Raw genomic sequence first — 18,917 nt, forward strand, 5'->3', positions numbered from 1 at the left:
GTGGTTGTTATCCATTGCTTCGAGACATTTGGGGCATGGTAGGTGGAGAAGTCGCCTTCCGAGCTAGATTGGGTGGCTTTATTTGTGGCAATCACTCTGGGGGAGTTTTCTGGACTGGTGAGGGAGTTGCCTAGAGAGCACTAAAACTTATTGCTTTATGATTTTTTTGGATGTATTCACATAGACTTGTATGAGCCATCGTTGTAGTTAAATAAAAAGCCCTCCTAGCATCTTTCTAGTTAATATGGGGCGCCAGCGAAGGTAGAAGTCTCGTTGGGGAAAGAAGGGCCGAGAAATGAGGAGAGGGAGGTGTTGAGGGCGAAGTCCTCAAAGTCGAATGGATGCCAGATGTCGAAGCCCGGTCAGATGTTGGGTCAGGTCAAGCCTCGGCCTAGGTTTGGGACTGCTTTTGAGCAATCTTCAGGCTTGATTTTGGTTTACGCTTTGGGCTGGGCCAGGCCAAGCACCCACCGAAACTCGCTCAAAATTCATTTGGGATTTAATTTTAGGCCCAATGTCGACCCAAGCTGCCTCAGGCCGAACCCACGACCTGACCTAATGTCGGGCTAGTCCAAGCCCACTTCTAGCCATAATTGGATTTCTTGAACTTTGGTGTCTTGGGTAGCAAGTTGAGAATTTAGGGCATGTCACAGGCCTAGTTTGAGGTTGGCTGTGCTAGGTTTGAACTCGGGCATCTGACCTAGCTTTGATAGACCTCAATTTGGACACTAGCATAGTGTATATCTATAACGGGCCTCAAAGCCTAAAGCTATGTTCCACTTTAATTAAAAATATTAAAAGTAAGCCTGCTTCTCTACTTTCACGACATTAGTTTTTCCGATCTCTCATATGATGAGATGAGAAAGAAGAATAAAAGAACCGCAAAACCTACCTTGCAGCAGGCTATTTTGAAATTAAATACATCTAAATGAAGCCTCAATCATTTTACTTTATTCCTGTAAGATAAATCTAGGACCCTGCATTCTTTCTCATGAACATTCAATCCTTGCACTAGGCAAAACATTTCAAAGATTTATGGTCACAAAACTTGAAAAAGAAAATGTTTATATGACATAAATCCGTAAATAAGTCGACACTTGTTGCCGAGGAGTTTTTAGGGCTTGGTCTTGGAACACTTAATGCTTACTTAATGAAGTGCTCCTAATTTCATTCATTATGTTGTGACAATTATGTCCAAAACTTGTTCGACACAATTTTTAAAGGAAATATAAAAAATCAACAATACTACAATTTCCAAAAAATTATGTTTCTAAACATTAGAGGGAGAAATGAGGCAAAATCATAGATGCTGTGCACAATGCCCATTAAACAAATATAGTATTAATAAGTGTTCTTGAGTAAAATGCATTTAAAATATCAAGATGAAACTTAACTAGATGCAGGGTAACCAAGAACAAAATTTAATTTTAATTCCATGCACTGAACCTTGACACAACTTGTAAGGGCCCGTTTTAAAATGGGCTTGGGCCGGCCTGGGAGTGGCCTGGGCTGGCCATTTGGGCCACTCAATGTACACCCGGCATGTGAGTCAGGGAAGGAAGATTCCCGATGGGAGTCTTCTTGCTCCCTGAGTCTGGCAAGGAAACCGGGACTTGAAGGGTGTTGGACTTCGACAAGGACTAGGGGATTTCATCTACAAAAGTGCTTCTCCTCCGTTGAACCATCTCAAATCCCCCGAAACAAGCCGTCGATACCAAGTTTTTTTTTCTTCCGAGTTTTCTCCTCCGATTTTCATCAGAAAGAGTCACTGGATCTTTGCTAGACTAAGGTAGGACCAAAGCCATTCTTCTTCTCTTCTTCTTCTTCCAATCTTCTAGTGGTGATTCACTTCGATTTGAGTCTGCGAATCGCCGGAAAATCGTCCGAAATAGGGGTGCCCTATTTCGGTCTTCTTCTTCGGCGATTCTGCTGCCACCGACCGCTGAGTTTGGCCGGGGTTGCGGCCACCTGTGGCCGCTGTCGAGTGCGGGCTACGTCACCATGGCCGCCACCCCTTTGGATCTGCGGGAGAAAGGGGGGTAAGGGAAAAGAGAAGGGGAAGATGACATCGCCGTTCATGAAGAGAGAGAACATAGAGAGATTTCTCCCTCTTCTTCCCTCTTCTCTCTTTTCTCTCTCTTTCTCCCTCCTCTCTCATTTATCTCTCTAGTTTCTCTCTCTTTCATCTTCCTCTTTTTCTCTCTCATGGTGTCTCTCTCTAGTTAACTCGGGTAAGTGGTAGCAGGGACTCGGTGGACCTCATAATAGACCTCTGGTGGATGCCGGTAGGCGGTCTAGATTACTAGTCCACTAATTGATTTTCTTTTGTAATGGACCTATGGTGGACGCCAGTAGGCGGTTTAGGTTACTAGTCCACTATTTGATTTTTGTTTTTTTTGATAATTGAATTTAAATCATTAGAGGGAGAGTCATCTGCGCCAATAAATTTTAATCGGGATACTACTCTACATCCCAGCTCGTTGGGTTTAGTCAGTATCGATAGAGGTAAGAAGTCATGTACACAATCACTTTATGGATAATATATATTTTGTATTATATGTTGATGATTTTAGGGTTTCCATCATTTCTTGTATGATTGCTTAATGATTTCTAACATATATATTTTGTTAATATATAGAGATATCAAATATCAGTGATTATGGCTACTTGAATTATGGTTTTGGTTGCTGGTATATGATGCTGATTATTTTAGAATTTGGGCGTAAAATATAATATAAAATTATATTTTTTCTAGTATGGATGAAATTGACTAATTTGATTAATGAACAAAAGAATTTGGACTAGACATGTTATGGATCGTCTGTCACGGGCTGAATCATGATACATTGGTTTGCCAATGCAAGCTAAAGCACGGATGTTTTGCTTTGCTAGTCATGGGCCGAAGCATGATTATGAATAGTCCAAATCAGAAAAATAATGATTGATGAAAAATCTGGATAAAAATAGAAGATTAAAAGTATAAAACCACTCCATGATAATATCTTACGTGTTTTCTGGAATGGGTTATATGTTTGACGACACACATTTATGGATGCATATTTTATACATTTTATTGAGCTATGTTGAATAATCGATATAAGGCTTTATGATTTTGTCTGCATTTTGATGAGGTTTGTAGTTAATCCTTATTTTAAATTTACTATATTTACATTGGTGTGAGTGTGTAAGATTCTTACTGGGCTGTAACGCTAAAAAAAAAAAAACTCGCACCACCTCTTCCCTTCTCCTTTCAGAGCGCAAGATGCACAGTTTTGGATGGGATTAGAGCTTTGAGTTAGTTTATTTTTTGATACCAAGAAACATTTGAAGATTTGGTAATTGAACCGGTTGGATTATTTGAATATGATGGATTTATTTTTTTTAGATTATCCGGCTATCCACTGTTGAGCTATTGTATATTTGTTCTCCTTAGATCTTGCATAATCTCTAGGACATCGCTCTAGGGCTCATGCGGCCATGCTACGTGCTCGGAGCCAGATGTTTGATTTGAGACATGGCACAACAACATTAGATCCCATAGCTAACTTCGAAGAAAATTACAAACCAACCATGATACATTGCAGCAAATTATGTTTTATGAGGTCAACAGCATAGCCAACCAAATTTATCTATACTACCTAACAACCACAGCAAACCGTCTAGTTTCTATTCTCCCCAAATAAATGAAAATTCTCCAGAATCCATCTTTGGAGGGAATCCTTTCTTATCCAGTCACCCTTCCATTATATTTGTCGCATGATCCGTGTTTGCACAGGCAAGCAGGTTAATGACACCTATGAAGAGTGAAAATAGGACAATACAGAAAATACTGTCTGCATGGCGGTCAGCAAGAGAAGAAAGACCGCTGCCAACACTGAAATTGTAGCCCATGGGTTGCCAAGATAGTCTCGCCTCAAAGCAGCAAGCCATTTGTGCCATTTGACTTCATAAAACCTGTTTACTTCCTCAATCTGATTTGCAAGGTAGTTCTTTTCCGGAACATAGTGTATCTGATTGCCCAACTTATTGAAGAGGTCCGCCACTTCTTGATCATTGCTAAGATTATGTTCCAGTATGCCTCCCAATTGGAGCAACCGCACGTCCTCAGCCTGGTCGATGATGCAATCCATAAAGAGTGCGTATATCGTAAAGTACATCTCAGTGTCGGAATAGCACTGTTCGAAAGCTATGAGGTTTTGGAAGAGAGGACCTGTATAGTCATAGATTTGCAGTGGTGGTATCTCCATCCTCCCACTCCGAAACATTAAATACAACTTCCGGAGGCATAGCAGTGGCGTGAGCTTCATCTTCCTTTTCTGGAATTTTATGTTCAAGAAACAGTCTTCCAGTTTCTTCCCCTCGAACTTCACCCCCGCCCTGTCGAGCTCCGTCGCTCTAGGAATCCACTTGGGTGCAGATCGTCGTGACGGATCAGCTTCTGCTTTCTTCCGCTTGCACTTCATGAATTCAGGAATACATCCAGATGCAGCTTCCCCTGGTGCCGATGTAGACTCTGCTGACTTTTTTGAAGGGATCCGAGATGAATAAAATAGATGGAGCAGATGATGGTATTCTCCGGAGGGCTTGAATGATTTGGATTCCTCAGGATGGATGTCCTTGAAAAGCCGGAGAGCAAGGTCAACAAGTCCATCCTCGCATGGTTTGAGATGATCAAATAGCAATTGGATGATGAAGAAAGGAATTTGGTTCTCAACCTTCAGCAGATCATAAACCACTAAACTCAGAGTGAACAGCCCTGCCACAGTTGGGCCCTCAAGCTGTTCATCCTTCTCCTCGATATTTAAAACAACCTCCCCTTCCCTCGTCTCAATCATACCCTCTGTCCTTTTCAATCCCTTTCGCCTTCTTTGTTTCCTTCTTGGTTTCAATGATTCCTTCCTGGGACACATTTTTAGCATGAGGTAAATGATGAAGCACCCATCAAGCAACATGATCAATGCCATATCTTGGGCACTCAGTTCAGAGAATTCCTCAGAGTAGCAGCTCCGGACGTCCTCATCATGTTCCTTCAACTCCAACAAGCAATCGTTCAACAATTGACTTGGATGCTCCCGACTTGGATGACGCGATAGAAGGTGCCGGACACACCGCCACTTGTGGTCTTTCATGGGGGAAGTCGCCCACCAGTTGTGGTGAAAAGGTCCGAGGGAAGCAGTCACTGGTTTGTAGGCTTCACGATTCAACCGTCGGATGTGCTTGGGGACCCTGAAGATGGTGCATGGTCCCTCGGGATGGTCCATAGGTTGTGCTGAATTTACTTCCTTCCTCACTTCATTGATCCACTCCTGATCGTCGGTGTTGTAGGGGGGGCGCATTCCTCTATTTTTACAAGGCGCTATAGAGTACGTGACCAAGTAAGTTACTATAACTTCTAAAAGAAATTATCTAACAGATATTTAGTTCAAAAATTAAAATAATTATTTTTTCACGCAAAAATTTCTCAGTTGCTGCTTTTATTAATATCATGAGCATGGGCCCAACAAATTTGACAGGATGCCTTTTGTATTTAAATTATGCAAGTGACGGTATGCAAGTAATATCTAGGATTTAATTATTTCTCATGCAAAAACAAGCAAAAATTTCAAAATTAAGAGATCTAGACGTCTGCTAGGAATAAGGATTTACTGTGGTTCGTTCAAAACTATATCGCATCCATGATCCAAGAACTCCAAGAGAAATTATTAGAAAGCAACCATTTAAAAACAAAAAATGTTGACAATATTTGCCCACAATTTGGATAAGATAAATGACAGATAAATCCTGAAACCTAGAAAGTAAAATGAAATAAGTAAGAATAGAGAAATGAAATTTGAATTATCTCTCATACAGAAAATAAAAGATAAATAGATTGTATAGAATTTACATCATATCATCAAGAGTGATAACTTCTAATTAGTAAAGCATAATATTTAAGAATTACGTTGAGAATAGGATAATATTTATGATAATCATGAAATTATGATTCTTTGAGGTTTCCTATTTCTTAAAATTTATGAGATCTTTATTTTATTGAAGAAACAAAAAGCCACCTAGCTTCACATGCTAATAAATTAAATATAAAAACGAAAGCTATGTGCCCCAAAAAGCACTCGCCGACTCGAGAAAAATTCCAACCACAACAAATTTCAGTCATTGCTATATATATATATATATAGAGAGAGAGAGAGAGAGAGAGTTATACAAGGATTCAAATAACGTATTTGATAGTTGTTGTTTATACCACATTTTAATCTATAGTGGAAGTCTAAATATGGATTAGATGAGAGATAATTCATCCTCGAAAATTTTATAATTGGTGGTTAATACGTTGGGGAAGATTTTTGCTTTCAGTGGCAGGAACCACCAAACGGTGGGAGAGGTAGACGTACCATTGTTTGGTCCACTTTCGCCGAATGGGAGAGCTGGCGGTGGCGTTGCTTCATCGGATGGGGTTGATGATGGGGGCGATGGTGTCGTTGGTCGATCAGATGTCGAGCCTTGAGGATCCCTGCGAGAACCTGATGTTGTACAGGGAGACATTGATAAAGAACGAGCAACATTGATATAACTTCTGGAAAAGAAATGATTTAGAAATAAAAGAGGCATATATAATTCAAAAATAAAATAACTGATTTGCAAGGATAAATTTCTTAGTTTCCGCAAGGAAGTTGCTTTTGTTATATTTCTTGAATATGAGCCAACCAAATTAACAAATACCTCAGAATATTTTGGAAAGTATTTTTTAATTAAAAAAACTAGATCTAGAGCAAACGAAGATTATCACCACTCTGACGAATCTCCTTCCTAGCCCTGCCTCGTCACTTCCAATTATCTTTGTTTCTAATTCAAGATTTATCGGTAAAATAAATAAATATAGCTTGGCACCTTCTCAGTTACATTTATCGGTTGGCACCTCACTCTGGGAGCTCCCCTTTCACAAAATTAAGGCTCCAGGTATTGAATATTTTTTTAAAAAATAAGAATCTTAAGTTATACGTTGGATTTGGATAAGTCAAAACAATTAGGATCGAATCTCAAATGTGCTCGGCACTGACACGAGACAAAAATCTAAATTATTAATTATTATTTGGGCATGAGGATATCAAATCAAGCCTAATCTCTTCTTAAGCTTTCACTAGTAGTTTAATTGGTTCCTAACATAAAAATTATGACCGACATGATCTAGTTTTTACTTTTGCCGGGACTTCACCAAATGATAGATGATGCCATATAAATAAGAAGACTGGAGTGTCACAAAATTATTTGATGATATATTTTAAATTAAAATTATTAAACTTTATATATATCTAGAATTGATTTTTATTTTATGTTTAAAATTTATCATATTGCTCCACGACATGCCATCTCGGGATTCTTCGTGAATGTTAAACCTGGCTTATAAAGTGCTTTACTAGGTAAATTACTATAACTTCTAAGAGAAATTATCTAATCAGACATTTAGTTCAAAAATTAAAATAATTGATTTTTCATGCAAAAATTCTCCAATTCCTGCGAGCATATACAATATCTTGAACATGGGCCCAACAAATTTGACACGATATGCCTTTTGTATTTAAATTATGCAAGTGATGGTATGCAAGTAATCTCTAGGATTTAATTATTTCTTATGCAGAAACAAGCAAAAATTTCAAAATTAAGGGATCTAGACATCTGCTAGGAATAAGAATTTTCTGTGGTTCAATCAAAACCATATGACAACTATGATCCAAGAACTCCAAGAGAAACTATTAGAAAGCAACCATTTAAAAACAAAAAAAGTTGACAATATTTGACCACAATTTGAAAAAGATAAATCATAAATAAATCCTAAAACATGGAAAGTAAAATGAAATAAGTAAGAAAAGGGAAAGAAGATTTGACTAATTATCTCTCATGCAGAAAATAAAAGATAAATAGAATGTACAGAATTTGCATTATATTATCAAGAGTGCTAACTTCTAATTCGTAAAACATAATATTTAAAAATTATGTTGAGAATATGATAATATATATGACAATCATGGAATTATGACTATTTGAGGTTTGCTATTTTTTTAAATTTATGAGATCTTTATTTTATTGGAGAAACAAAAAGCCACCTAGCTTCACATGCCAATAAATTAAATATAAAAACGAAAGCTATGTGCCCCAAAAAGCACTCATCGACTCTAGAAAAAATTCCAACCACAACAAATTTCAGTCATTGCTATGTATTTACATATATAGAGAGAGAGAAAGAGAGTTATAAAAGGATTCAAATAACGTATTTGATAGTTGTTGTTTATACCACATTTTAATCTTGGAGGTCTAAATATGGATTAGATGAGAGATAATTCATCCTCAAAGATTTTATAATTGGTTGTTAATACGTTGGGGAAGATTTTTGCTTTCAGTGGCAGGAACCAGCCAATGGTGGGAGAGGTAGACGTACCATTGTTTGGACCACTTTCCCCGGGGAAAAGTGCAACATTGATGGGCATAACCATCCTGCCTTGAGGATCCCTGCGAGGACCTGATGTTGTACAGGGAGATATTGATAAAGAACGAGCAACATTGATATAACTTCTAGAAAAGAAATGATTTAGAAATAAAAGAGGCATATATAATTCAAAAATAAAATAACCGATTTACAAGGATAAATTTCTTAGTTTCCGCAAGAAAGTTGCTTTTGTTATATTTCTTGAATATGAGCCAAGCAAATTAACAAATACCTTAGAATATGTTGGAAAGTATTTTTTAATTAAAAAAATAGATCTAGAGCAAACATAGATTATCACCCCTCTGCCGAATCTCCTTCCTAGCCCTGCCTCGTCACTTCCAATTATCTTTGTTTCTAATTCAAGATTTATCAGTAAAATATATAAATATAGCTTGGCACCTTCTCAGTTACATTTTTCGGTTGGCACCTCACTCTAGGAGCTCCCCTTTCACAAAATTAAGGCTCCAGGTATTGAATATTTTTTTAAAAAATAAGAATTAGGATTTGGATAAGTCAAAACAATTAGGATCCGATCTCAAATGTGCTCGGCACTGACACGAGACAAAAATCTAAATTATTAATTATTATTTGGGCATGAGGATTTCAAATCAAGCCTAATCTCTTCTTAAGCTTTCACTAGTAGTTTAATTGGTTCCTAACATAAAAATTATGACCGACATGATCCAGTTCTTACTTTTCTTGGGACTTCACCAAATGATAGATGATGCCATATAAATAAGAAGACTGGAGTGTCACAAAATTATTTGATGATATATTTTAAATTAAAATTATTAAACTTTATATATATATCTAGAATTGATTTTTATTTTATGTTTAAAATTTATCATATTGCTCCGCGACATGCCATCTAGGGATTCTTCGTGAATGTTAAACCTGGCTTATAAAGTGCTTGACCGGGTAAATTACTATAACTTCTAAGAGAAATTATCTAATCAGACATTTAGTTCAAAAATTAAAATAATTGATTTTTCATGCAAAAATTCTCCAGTTCCTGCGAGCAAGTTGCTTTTAATATACAATATCTTGAACATGGGCCCAGCAAATTTGACACGATATGCCTTTTGTATTTAAATTATGCAACTGACGGTATGCAAGTAATCTCTAGAATTTAATTATTTCTCATGCAGAAACAAGCAAAAATTTCAAAATTAAGGGATCTAGACATCTGCTAGGAATAAGAATTTTCTGTGGTTCGATCAAAACCATATGACAACTATGATCCAAGAACTCCAAGAGAAACTATTAGAAAGCAACCATTTAAAAACAAAAAAGGTTGACAATATTTGACCACAATTTGAAAAAGGTAAATAATAAATAAATCCTAAAACCTGGAAAGTAAAATGAAATAAGTAAGAATAAAGAAAGAAAATTTGACTAATTATCTCTCATGCAGAAAATAAAAGATAAATAGAATGTACAGAATTTGCATTATATCATCAAGAGTGCTAACTTCTAATTAGTAAAACATAATATTTAAAAATTATGTTGAGAATATGATAATATATATGACAATCATGGAATTATGACTATTTGAGGTTTTCTATTTTTTTAAATTTATGAGATCTTTATTTTATTAGAGAAACAAAAAACCACCTAGCTTCACATGCCAATAAATTAAATATAAAAACGAAAGCTATGTGCCCAAAAAGCACTCATCGACTCGAGAAAAAAATTCCAACCACAACAAATTTCAATCATTGCTATGTATTTACATATATATATATATATAGAGAGAGAGAGAGAGAGAGAGAGAAAGAGAGTTATACAAGGATTCAAATAACGTATTTGATAGTTGTTGTTTATACCACATTTTAATCTATAGTGGAGGTCTAAATATGGATTAGATGAGAGATAATTCATCCTCGAAAATTTTATAATTGGTGGTTAATAGGTTGGGGAAGATTTTTGCTTTCAATGGCAGGAACCAGGCAACGGTGGGAGAGGTAGACGCACCAAAGATTGGACCACTTTCCCAGAATGGGAAAAGTGCCGGTTCCATTGGTCGCGATGGTGAAACAAATGTCCTTGATGATGTGGGGCCAGGGCATGCTTCATCCACTGTCCTGCCTTGAGGATCCCTGCGAGGACCTGATGTTGTACAGGGAGACATTGATAAAGAACGAGTAACATTGATATAACTTCTAGAAAAGAAATGATTTAGAAAGAAAAGAGGCATATATAATTCAAAAATAAAATAACAAATTTGCAAGGATAAATTTCTTAGTTTCCGCAAGAAGTTGCTTATGTCATATTTCTTGAATATGAGCCAAGCAAATTAACAAATACCCTAGAATATTTTGGAAAGTATTTTTTAATTAAAAAAATAGATCTAGAGCAAACGAAGATTATCACCACTCTGACGAATCTCCTTCCTAGCCCTGCCTCGTCACTTCCAATTATCTTTGTTTCTAATTCAAGATTTATCAGTAAAATATATAAATATAGCTTGGCACCTTCTCAGTTACATTTATCGGTTGGCACCTCACTCTAGGAGCTCCCCTTTCACAAAATTAAGGCTCCAGGTATTGAATATTTTTTTAAAATATAAGAATCTTAAGTTATACGTTGGATTTGGATAAGTCAAAACAATTAGGATCGGATCTCAAATGTGCTCGGCACTGACACGCGACAAAAATCTAAATTATTAATTATTATTTGGGCATGAGGATATCAAATCAAGCCTAATCTCTTCTTAAGCTTTCACTAGTAGTTTAATTGGTTCCTAATATAAAAATTATGACCGACATGATCCAGTTTTTACTTTTGTCGGGGCTTCACCAAATGATAGATGATGCCATATAAATAAATGAGAGATAATTCATCCTTTAAGATTTTGTAATTAGTGGTTAATATGTTGGTAAAGAGTTTTGCTTTTCGTGGCGGAAACTAGCCAACGGTGGAAGAGGCAGATGTACCAGAGCTTGGTGACGTCCTATGGGTTGGCGGACAGCTTAGTGCCCGTTCCAGTGACGCTTTCGGTTTCGGTGCCGCCCTCGTTGGTTCTGGCCTCGCTGAGGCCTCATGGGATATTGTATCGCAATGAGTGGCCGATGTGGAGCCAGAACATACTTCATCCACTGTGCTGCTTTGGGGATCCATGCCACGACCTGATGATCTACAGAAAGACATTGATAATGAACAAGCAACATTGATATAATTTCTAGAAAAGAAATGATTTAGAAATAAAAGAGACATTTATAATTCAAAAATAAAATAACTGATTTGCAAGGATAATTTTTTTAGTTCCTGCAAGAAAGTTGCTTTTGTTATATTTCTTGAGTATGAGCCAAACAAATTAACAAATACCTTAGAATATTTTGAAAAATATTTTTTAATTAAAAAAATCAGATCTAGAGCAAGCAAAGATTATCACCACTCTGAGGAATCTCTTTTCTAGTCTTGCCTAGGGCTGGAAGTGGGCCGGGCCGGGTCGGGCCAAACCCCTACCCAAGCCCGGCCCGAATTTTTTTTTCGAACTTCGGGCCGGGCCGAGGCCCGAAAAATTTTTAAGGAACAAGGCCCGAGCCCGGCCCGAGCCCATTTGGGCCGGCCCAGTTGGGCCCTAACCTACGAATAATCCAGAATGCAATATCATAAAACACGACATGAGAGAGCAGCCGCCGCTGGGGGGGGGGGGCGAGTTGAAAGAGAGCTCTGCTGATATCTTGTAGAAGAATCATAATAAACTGCTAAGAAATAAATTTTAAATATTCACCGAATAACTACGAAGAATCACAATTATTTCAAAAAATATATAAAAAATCCTGAGATTTCCACAAAATCATACAAAAATGAATGAAAAGAATAAATTTTTAGTGATTCTTTTTAAAAAGGAAAAATTTTGCACACGACAAATAAAGAGAAATTCATGTACAATTTTACATCATTTCCAAATTCTGGGATCACTATCCCTAGTTTTCGTGGACCAACATACTGAAATGATCCTTTTTCGGAAAAAAAATGAAAGATTTATGTACCCAAAAAAAATGAAGGATTTCGGGAGGAAATGAACGTATTTTACAAGATCAACAGATTTTCAGAGTAATCCCTCAAACTATTCACAGATCTTGTTCCAAACTCAACTAAACAAATTAAACCCTACCATTTCCTCCCATGAATCAAATCACCGGCAAACAAACCCCTACCGAGTCCAAAATAATCCTCAAAATCGCCCAAATCCAACTCACCAGAGCCTCGGATCTGGTCAGGAAGCAGGCCAAGCTCGCCCGGAAGAACGCCGACCGCCTCCCCGGCCCCCGGCGCGACCACGACCGGCGACCCACGGCGCAGATCCGATCACGCGGCAGACACAACGGCTCAGATTCCAGCGCTCCCTCGAATCACCCACCCCCTCCACCGGTTCCTCGCCTCTCTCTTGCTCCCCCTCGCGCACGCTTTCTCTTTCTCTCGCCCGCTCTCTTCGAATCTTCTCCCCCTTTTAACTCCGCCCTCGCATTGGGCCCGGGCTCGGGCTGGGCCCGGGCCGGGCCAATGGAAAACCCGAGCCCGGCCTGAAATAGAATTGGGCTTAAGATTTCAGCCCGAGCCCGGCCCGAAATAGAATTGGGCTTAAGTTTTTAACCCATAGCCCGGCCCGCAGGCAGCTCGGCCCGATGGGCTTCGGGCCGGCCCGAGCCCACTTCCAGCCCTAGTCTTGCCTCGTCACTTCCAATTCTCTTTGTTTCTGATTCGAGATTTATCAGTAATATATATAAATATATCTTGGCGCCTGTTTGGGCTTGACTTTTTGAACCTTTAAATCTCAGTTACGTTTATTGGTTTGCACCTCATTCTAGGGGCTCGCCTTTCACTAAAGTAAGGCTTCAAATATTTAATATTTTTTTAAAAATAAGAATCTTAAGTTATAGGGTGGATTTGGATAAGTCAGAACAATTAGGGTCGGTTAGTCCTTCAATTTTGGAGAATCTCAAATATGCTCAGCACTGACATGAGACAAAAATTTAAATTATTAATTATTATTTGGGCACTGAGTGATATTTATTGGTTGACACCTCATTCTAAGAGCTCGCCTTTTATTAAATTAAGGCTTCAAATATTGAATATTTTAAAAAAAATAAGAATCTTAAGTTAAACTTGGATAAGGCAAAACAATTAGAATCAGATTCTCCTTTCATGCTCCAGAATCTCAAATGTGCCCAGCACTAACATGAGACAAAAATCTAAATTAGTAATTATTATTTGGGCACATGCCCAAATAATAAAATCTAGTCTAATCTTCTCTTATTCTTTCATTAGTAATCTGATTGGCTCCTAACATAAAAATTATGACCGACATAATTCAAATTTCAAAGAAACTTAACCAAATGATAGATGATGCCATATGTAAGAAGACTAGAGTGTCACAAAATTGTGATATGTTTTAAAAATTATTAACTTTATATATATCTAGAATTGATTCTCATTTTATATTTAAAATTTATCATATCGCTCGGCGACATGCTATTAAGGGATTCTTCGTTTATGTTACAACCTGACTTATAAAGTGCTCGACCGAGTAAATTACTATAATTTCTAAGAGAAATTCTTATAAAGTGCTCGGCGACATGCTATTAAGGGATTCTACATACGACCAGCTGGCTTGGTTGTGATGAATTTACACACATTAAATGATCCGAAGGACTTGGATTATTTCTATTTTAGTCTCAATAAGATAAGTTTGTCTAACTTTATACTCATCAAATTTTTTGTTCTACAATAAATAACTTTTTTATGGATTGTGAGAGCGGGCAATAATCTAAACAAATATATATTTTATATTCAAAATCTATATATATATATATATATATATATATTGGACATTAAATAAATATTTATGGAGCATTCACTAATGTGTATTGCTTACTCCATACCTAGATCCACAAGTAAAAATATCAAGAAACCTTTTAAATATATATAAATATCATTATACAAAGAAGGTAAATCTAATTTTTACCGAAAATCAATAATTAAGTAAGTTTTTTTGTACGATTCAGAAGATCATAAATAAGAACTCAGCTGAAGTTGAAGAAAAGGAAAGAAAAGAATTTTGTAACACCAAACCTGATATTATATAAGAAACACACCTTTGAGCGACCCTGGTACATTTAATAGTCTAGCATCTCAAACGGACAAATTAATTAATGTGCGGGAAAGTTACCGTGCACAAAAGAACAACAAATTTGAGCACGCGCGCGCCCACGCTCGCACACAAAATATTATTACTTCCGATCTTTTTTGTCTCTGATTCCGAGATCCATCTGTAATATATAGACGTGCCGTCGTGCCCGTCTGGGGATGAGTTTTCGCCAACAAGGCGTGGGGCCGCTCCACATTGACCCCGATGACTTGTGTGGTTTCGCAGTAGTCTTCGGCATCGGTCTGGCAGTAGTCCTGATCTGCTCAAGACAATTAAGATCAGATTCTCCTTCCATTTGGAAGAATTTCAATTGTGCTCAGCAATAACACAAGACAAAAATCTCATTTATTGTTATTTGGGCATGAGAATGTCAAATCTAGTTTAAGCTTTCCCTTTAAAGTTTATCTATCTCTTAAATTGATTCTCATTTTTTGTTTAATTTTTGATGATTAAAAATTTTATTTTCATCCCTGATATTTGATAACCTTTTTAATATTTTCCGAATAGAGATTTTGATGACCATTTTATATTTAGGCCTATGCCATCTAGACTCTCACATGCATAGAAAATAGATATATAAAACATTACTAACTATTTAACGGATGATCTCTCAGAAAGACTAGGCAAAGAGTGAACACAAAGTGCTAATTATGTAAAAGCTAAATGCAAAATAATAGTCAAACAAAGAGTAGAAATTTCAAGCTTCATTCGAAGGCTATATAGTCTGTGCATATCTTTAAGTGGACAACCTTTAAAATGCAGGGGATAAAAACAGAAGTTAAGTTGCGTCACCGAATTAAATTTGGTAGTTGTCGTATTTTTCATAACTATTTTGCCAAAATGGGTTATCCATAAGTACACTACATTGCAAAGTTCGTCACGAATCAAGTTGTAGTGGTAGGTCTAAAGTCCTTTTCTGGCCTTCTCCTTTTTAAGAACATGTGACCATAGCCGGCTCATCGGTCATCATCTAGTAAGGTAAGAAATGCTAATCAAGTGAAGAGCACTATCTAATCATGAAATCGGTGTTAGAATAAACATCATGAAACAAGTCAGGGCTCAACCAGTTGCCAATAGTGGGATGGGGCATCCCATCATTGTCATGCTAAACTCATGTCTAGCTAATTTCACTCCATGCTCCTATAGCTCATAGCTGCAATTAGTTACAGCTTAATCATACCGGTCACAAAGTGCCAGCTATATATCGGTGCAAATGGGTCGGGTCGAACCAAGTCATAAGCCAACCTGATTTTTGTTCGGGTCCTAATTTTAGACCAGACCTACCTCAATAAAAATTTGGGTTTGGTCGGGTCGGGTCCATGGCTATAATTTTTGATCCAATGGGTCATTTGGGTTGGATCGAATCGGGGCAAATCTATGTATAATTCGGACCTAACTTAAAAAAATTGGAATTGGCTCAGGTATGAGTCAGATCATACCCCATCCAAAAATCATTGTAATGCTAGTGAGTGATACCGCTCGACAGTTGGCCCCGCGGTAGCAATAAAGAAAGACTTGGGCCTCGAAAGGGTCAAGGTCTTCTTAAAATAATTATATAAGAGACAAACAAAGGAGACTGCATCTCCCGCGGTGACCCACCCCACCTTGCATAGGAGACAAACAAAGGAGACCGCGTAAGCCCCCACCAAACTTTCCGCTCTCCTCCCTTGCGAGGCCCAGATGGACATCCATGCAACTCTACATTGTTTGCAAATATAGTCTCTAGTAGATAATGGCAACCCACTTTCATTTTATTAAGTATAAACTTTTCTTTTCCTTAAGAAATATGCGGCCCTGTCGCAGTCGTTGGCTGCTATCAAGAGCTTCTCGTGAAATTTACAGGCTGTTTAATCGTTCGGGAAGGACTCTCCTTTGGCCCTTCCATTACTTTGAATAATGTAAATTATTCGGATTCAGATCGAGTCATTGGATAAATGATCCAAAAACAACAGATCGGCTCGGCTCGAGATTCGGTAAACCCAGACTCGGCTCGGCTTGGCAATAGTCTTGATATTTTGTTAAGTCAAGACAATTAGGATTAGGTTCTCCTTCCATTTAGAGGGATCTCAAATGTGCTCAACCACTACTCGTTACATCCAATCTTCTTTATTTCTGATTCGGGATCTTTTCGTAATATGTAAACACGACTTCACGCTTCGCCAACCAAGAAGTGGGGCCGCTCGATATTGATAGATAACTTGGGTGGTTTGGCTGTAGTCTTGATACTTTGGTGAGTCAAGACAATTAGGATTAGATTTTCCTTCCATTTAGAAGAATCTCAAATGTGCTCAACAACGACATGAGACAAGAATCTCAATTATTGTTGTTTCGGCATGAGGATGTCAAATCTAGTCTAAACTTTCTCTTTAAAATTTATTTAGCTCCTGAATTGATACTCATTGTATGTTTAATTTTTGATAATTAAAAATTTTATTTCCATCCTTGATATTTGATGTCTTTTTTTATATTTTCTAAATAGAGATTTTGATGACCATTTTACATTTAGTCCCATGCCATCAGGACTTTCACGCAATATTGTGTGGAAAATAGATATATAAAACATTACAAACTATTTGGCGGATGATCGGTGAGTAAGACTAGACAAAGACTGAACATAAAATGGTAATTATGTTAGAGCTGAATGCAAAATAATAGTCAAACAAAGAATAGAAAGTTCAAGCTTCATTTGAAGGCTATATGGTCTGTGCATATCTTTCAGTGGACAACCTTTAAAATGCAAGGGATAAAAAAAGAAGTTAAGTTGCATCGTCAAATTAAATTTGGTATTTGACGTAGTTTTCATAACTATTTTGCCAAAATAGGCTGTCGATAAGTACATTGCGTTGCAAAGTTCGTTGTGAATCAAGTTGTAGCGGTAGGTCTAAAGTCCTTTTCTGGCCTTCTCCTTTTTAAGAATATGGTGACCATAGCCGGCTCATCGGTCATCATCTAGTAAGGTAAGAAATGCTAATCAAGTGAAGAGCACTATCTAATCATGAAATCGGTGTTAGAATAAACATCATGAAACAAGTCAGGGCTCAACCAGTTGCCAATAGTGGGATGGGGCCCACAAATTAGGATCCCATCATTGTCATGCTAAACTCATGTCTAGCTAATTTCACTCCATGCTCCTATAGCTCATAGCTGCAATTAGTTACAGCTTAATCAAATCGGTCACAAAGTGCCAGCTACATATGGGTGCAAATGGGTCGGGTCGAACTAAGTCATAAGCCAACCTGGTTTTTGTTCGGGTCCTAATTCTAGACTAGACCTACCTCAATAAAAATTTGGGTTTGGTCGGGTCGGATCCATGACTATAATTTTTGATCCAATGGGTCATTTGGGTCGGATCGAATCGGGGCAAATCTATGTATAATTCGGACCTAACTCAAAAAAATTGGAATTGGCTCAGGTATGAGTCGGATCATACGCCATCCAAAAATCATTATAATGCTAGTGAGTGATACCGCTCGACAGTTGGCCCCGCGGTAGCAATAAAGAAAGACTTGGGCCTCGAAAGGGTCAAGGTCTTCTTAAAATAATTATATAAGAGACAAACAAAGGAGACTGCATCTCCCGCGGTGACCCACCCCACCTTGCATAAGAGACAAACAAAGGAGACCGCGTCAGCCCCCACCAAACTTTTCGCTCTCCTCCCTTGTGAGGCCCAGCTGGACATCCATGCAACTCTACATTGTTTGCAAATATAGTCTCTAGTAGATAATGGCAACCCACTTTCATTTTATTAAGTATAAGCTTTTCTTTTCGTTAGGAAATAAGCGGTCCTGTCGCAGTCGTTGGCTGCTATCAAGGGCTCCTCATGAAATTTACAGGCTGTTTAATCATTCGGAAAGGACTCTCCTTTGGCCATTCCATTACTTTGAATAATGTAAATTATTCGGATTCAGATCGAGTCATTGGATAAATGATCCAAAAACAACAGATCGGCTCGGCTCGAGATTCGGTAAACCCAGACTCGGCTCGGCTTGGCAATAGTCTTGATATTTTGTTAAGTCAAGACAATTAGGATTAGGTTCTCCTTCCATTTAGAGGGATCTCAAATGTGCTCAACCACTGCTCGTTACTTCCAATCTTCTTTATTTCTGATTCGGGATCTTTTCGTAATATGTAAACACGACTTCGCACTTTGCCAACCAAGAAGTGGGGCCGCTTGATATTGATAGATAACTTGGGTGGTTTGGCTGTAGTCTTGATACTTTGCTGAGTCAAGACAATTAGGATTAGATTTTCCTTCCATTTAGAAGAATCTCAAATGTGCTC

The 18,917-nt window shown here is 37.6% G+C and overlaps 1 protein-coding gene across 1 annotated transcript; it reads right to left on the bottom strand.

Moving 5' to 3' along the window:
* Positions 1-3,515: 3,515 nt before the first annotated feature.
* On the bottom strand, positions 3,516-14,800 carry LOC120112878 (UPF0481 protein At3g47200-like). The gene is made up of 6 exons (XM_089928682.1): positions 14,658-14,800; positions 11,416-11,615; positions 10,454-10,588; positions 8,432-8,512; positions 6,390-6,518; positions 3,516-5,356 (listed from the first exon to the last, which is right to left on the bottom strand). Exons 2-6 carry the CDS (start codon positions 11,597-11,599, stop codon positions 3,795-3,797), a joined length of 2,091 nt encoding a protein of 696 aa, XP_089784808.1. The 5' UTR covers positions 11,600-11,615; positions 14,658-14,800; the 3' UTR covers positions 3,516-3,794.
* Between the last annotated feature and the right edge of the window lie 4,117 nt (positions 14,801-18,917).

Source organism: Phoenix dactylifera, chromosome 2 (assembly GCF_051530095.1).
Source record: "Phoenix dactylifera cultivar Ajwa chromosome 2, Ajwa_hap1_PhDact_Kaust_v1.1, whole genome shotgun sequence".
NCBI classification, from domain to species: domain Eukaryota; kingdom Viridiplantae; phylum Streptophyta; class Magnoliopsida; order Arecales; family Arecaceae; genus Phoenix; species Phoenix dactylifera.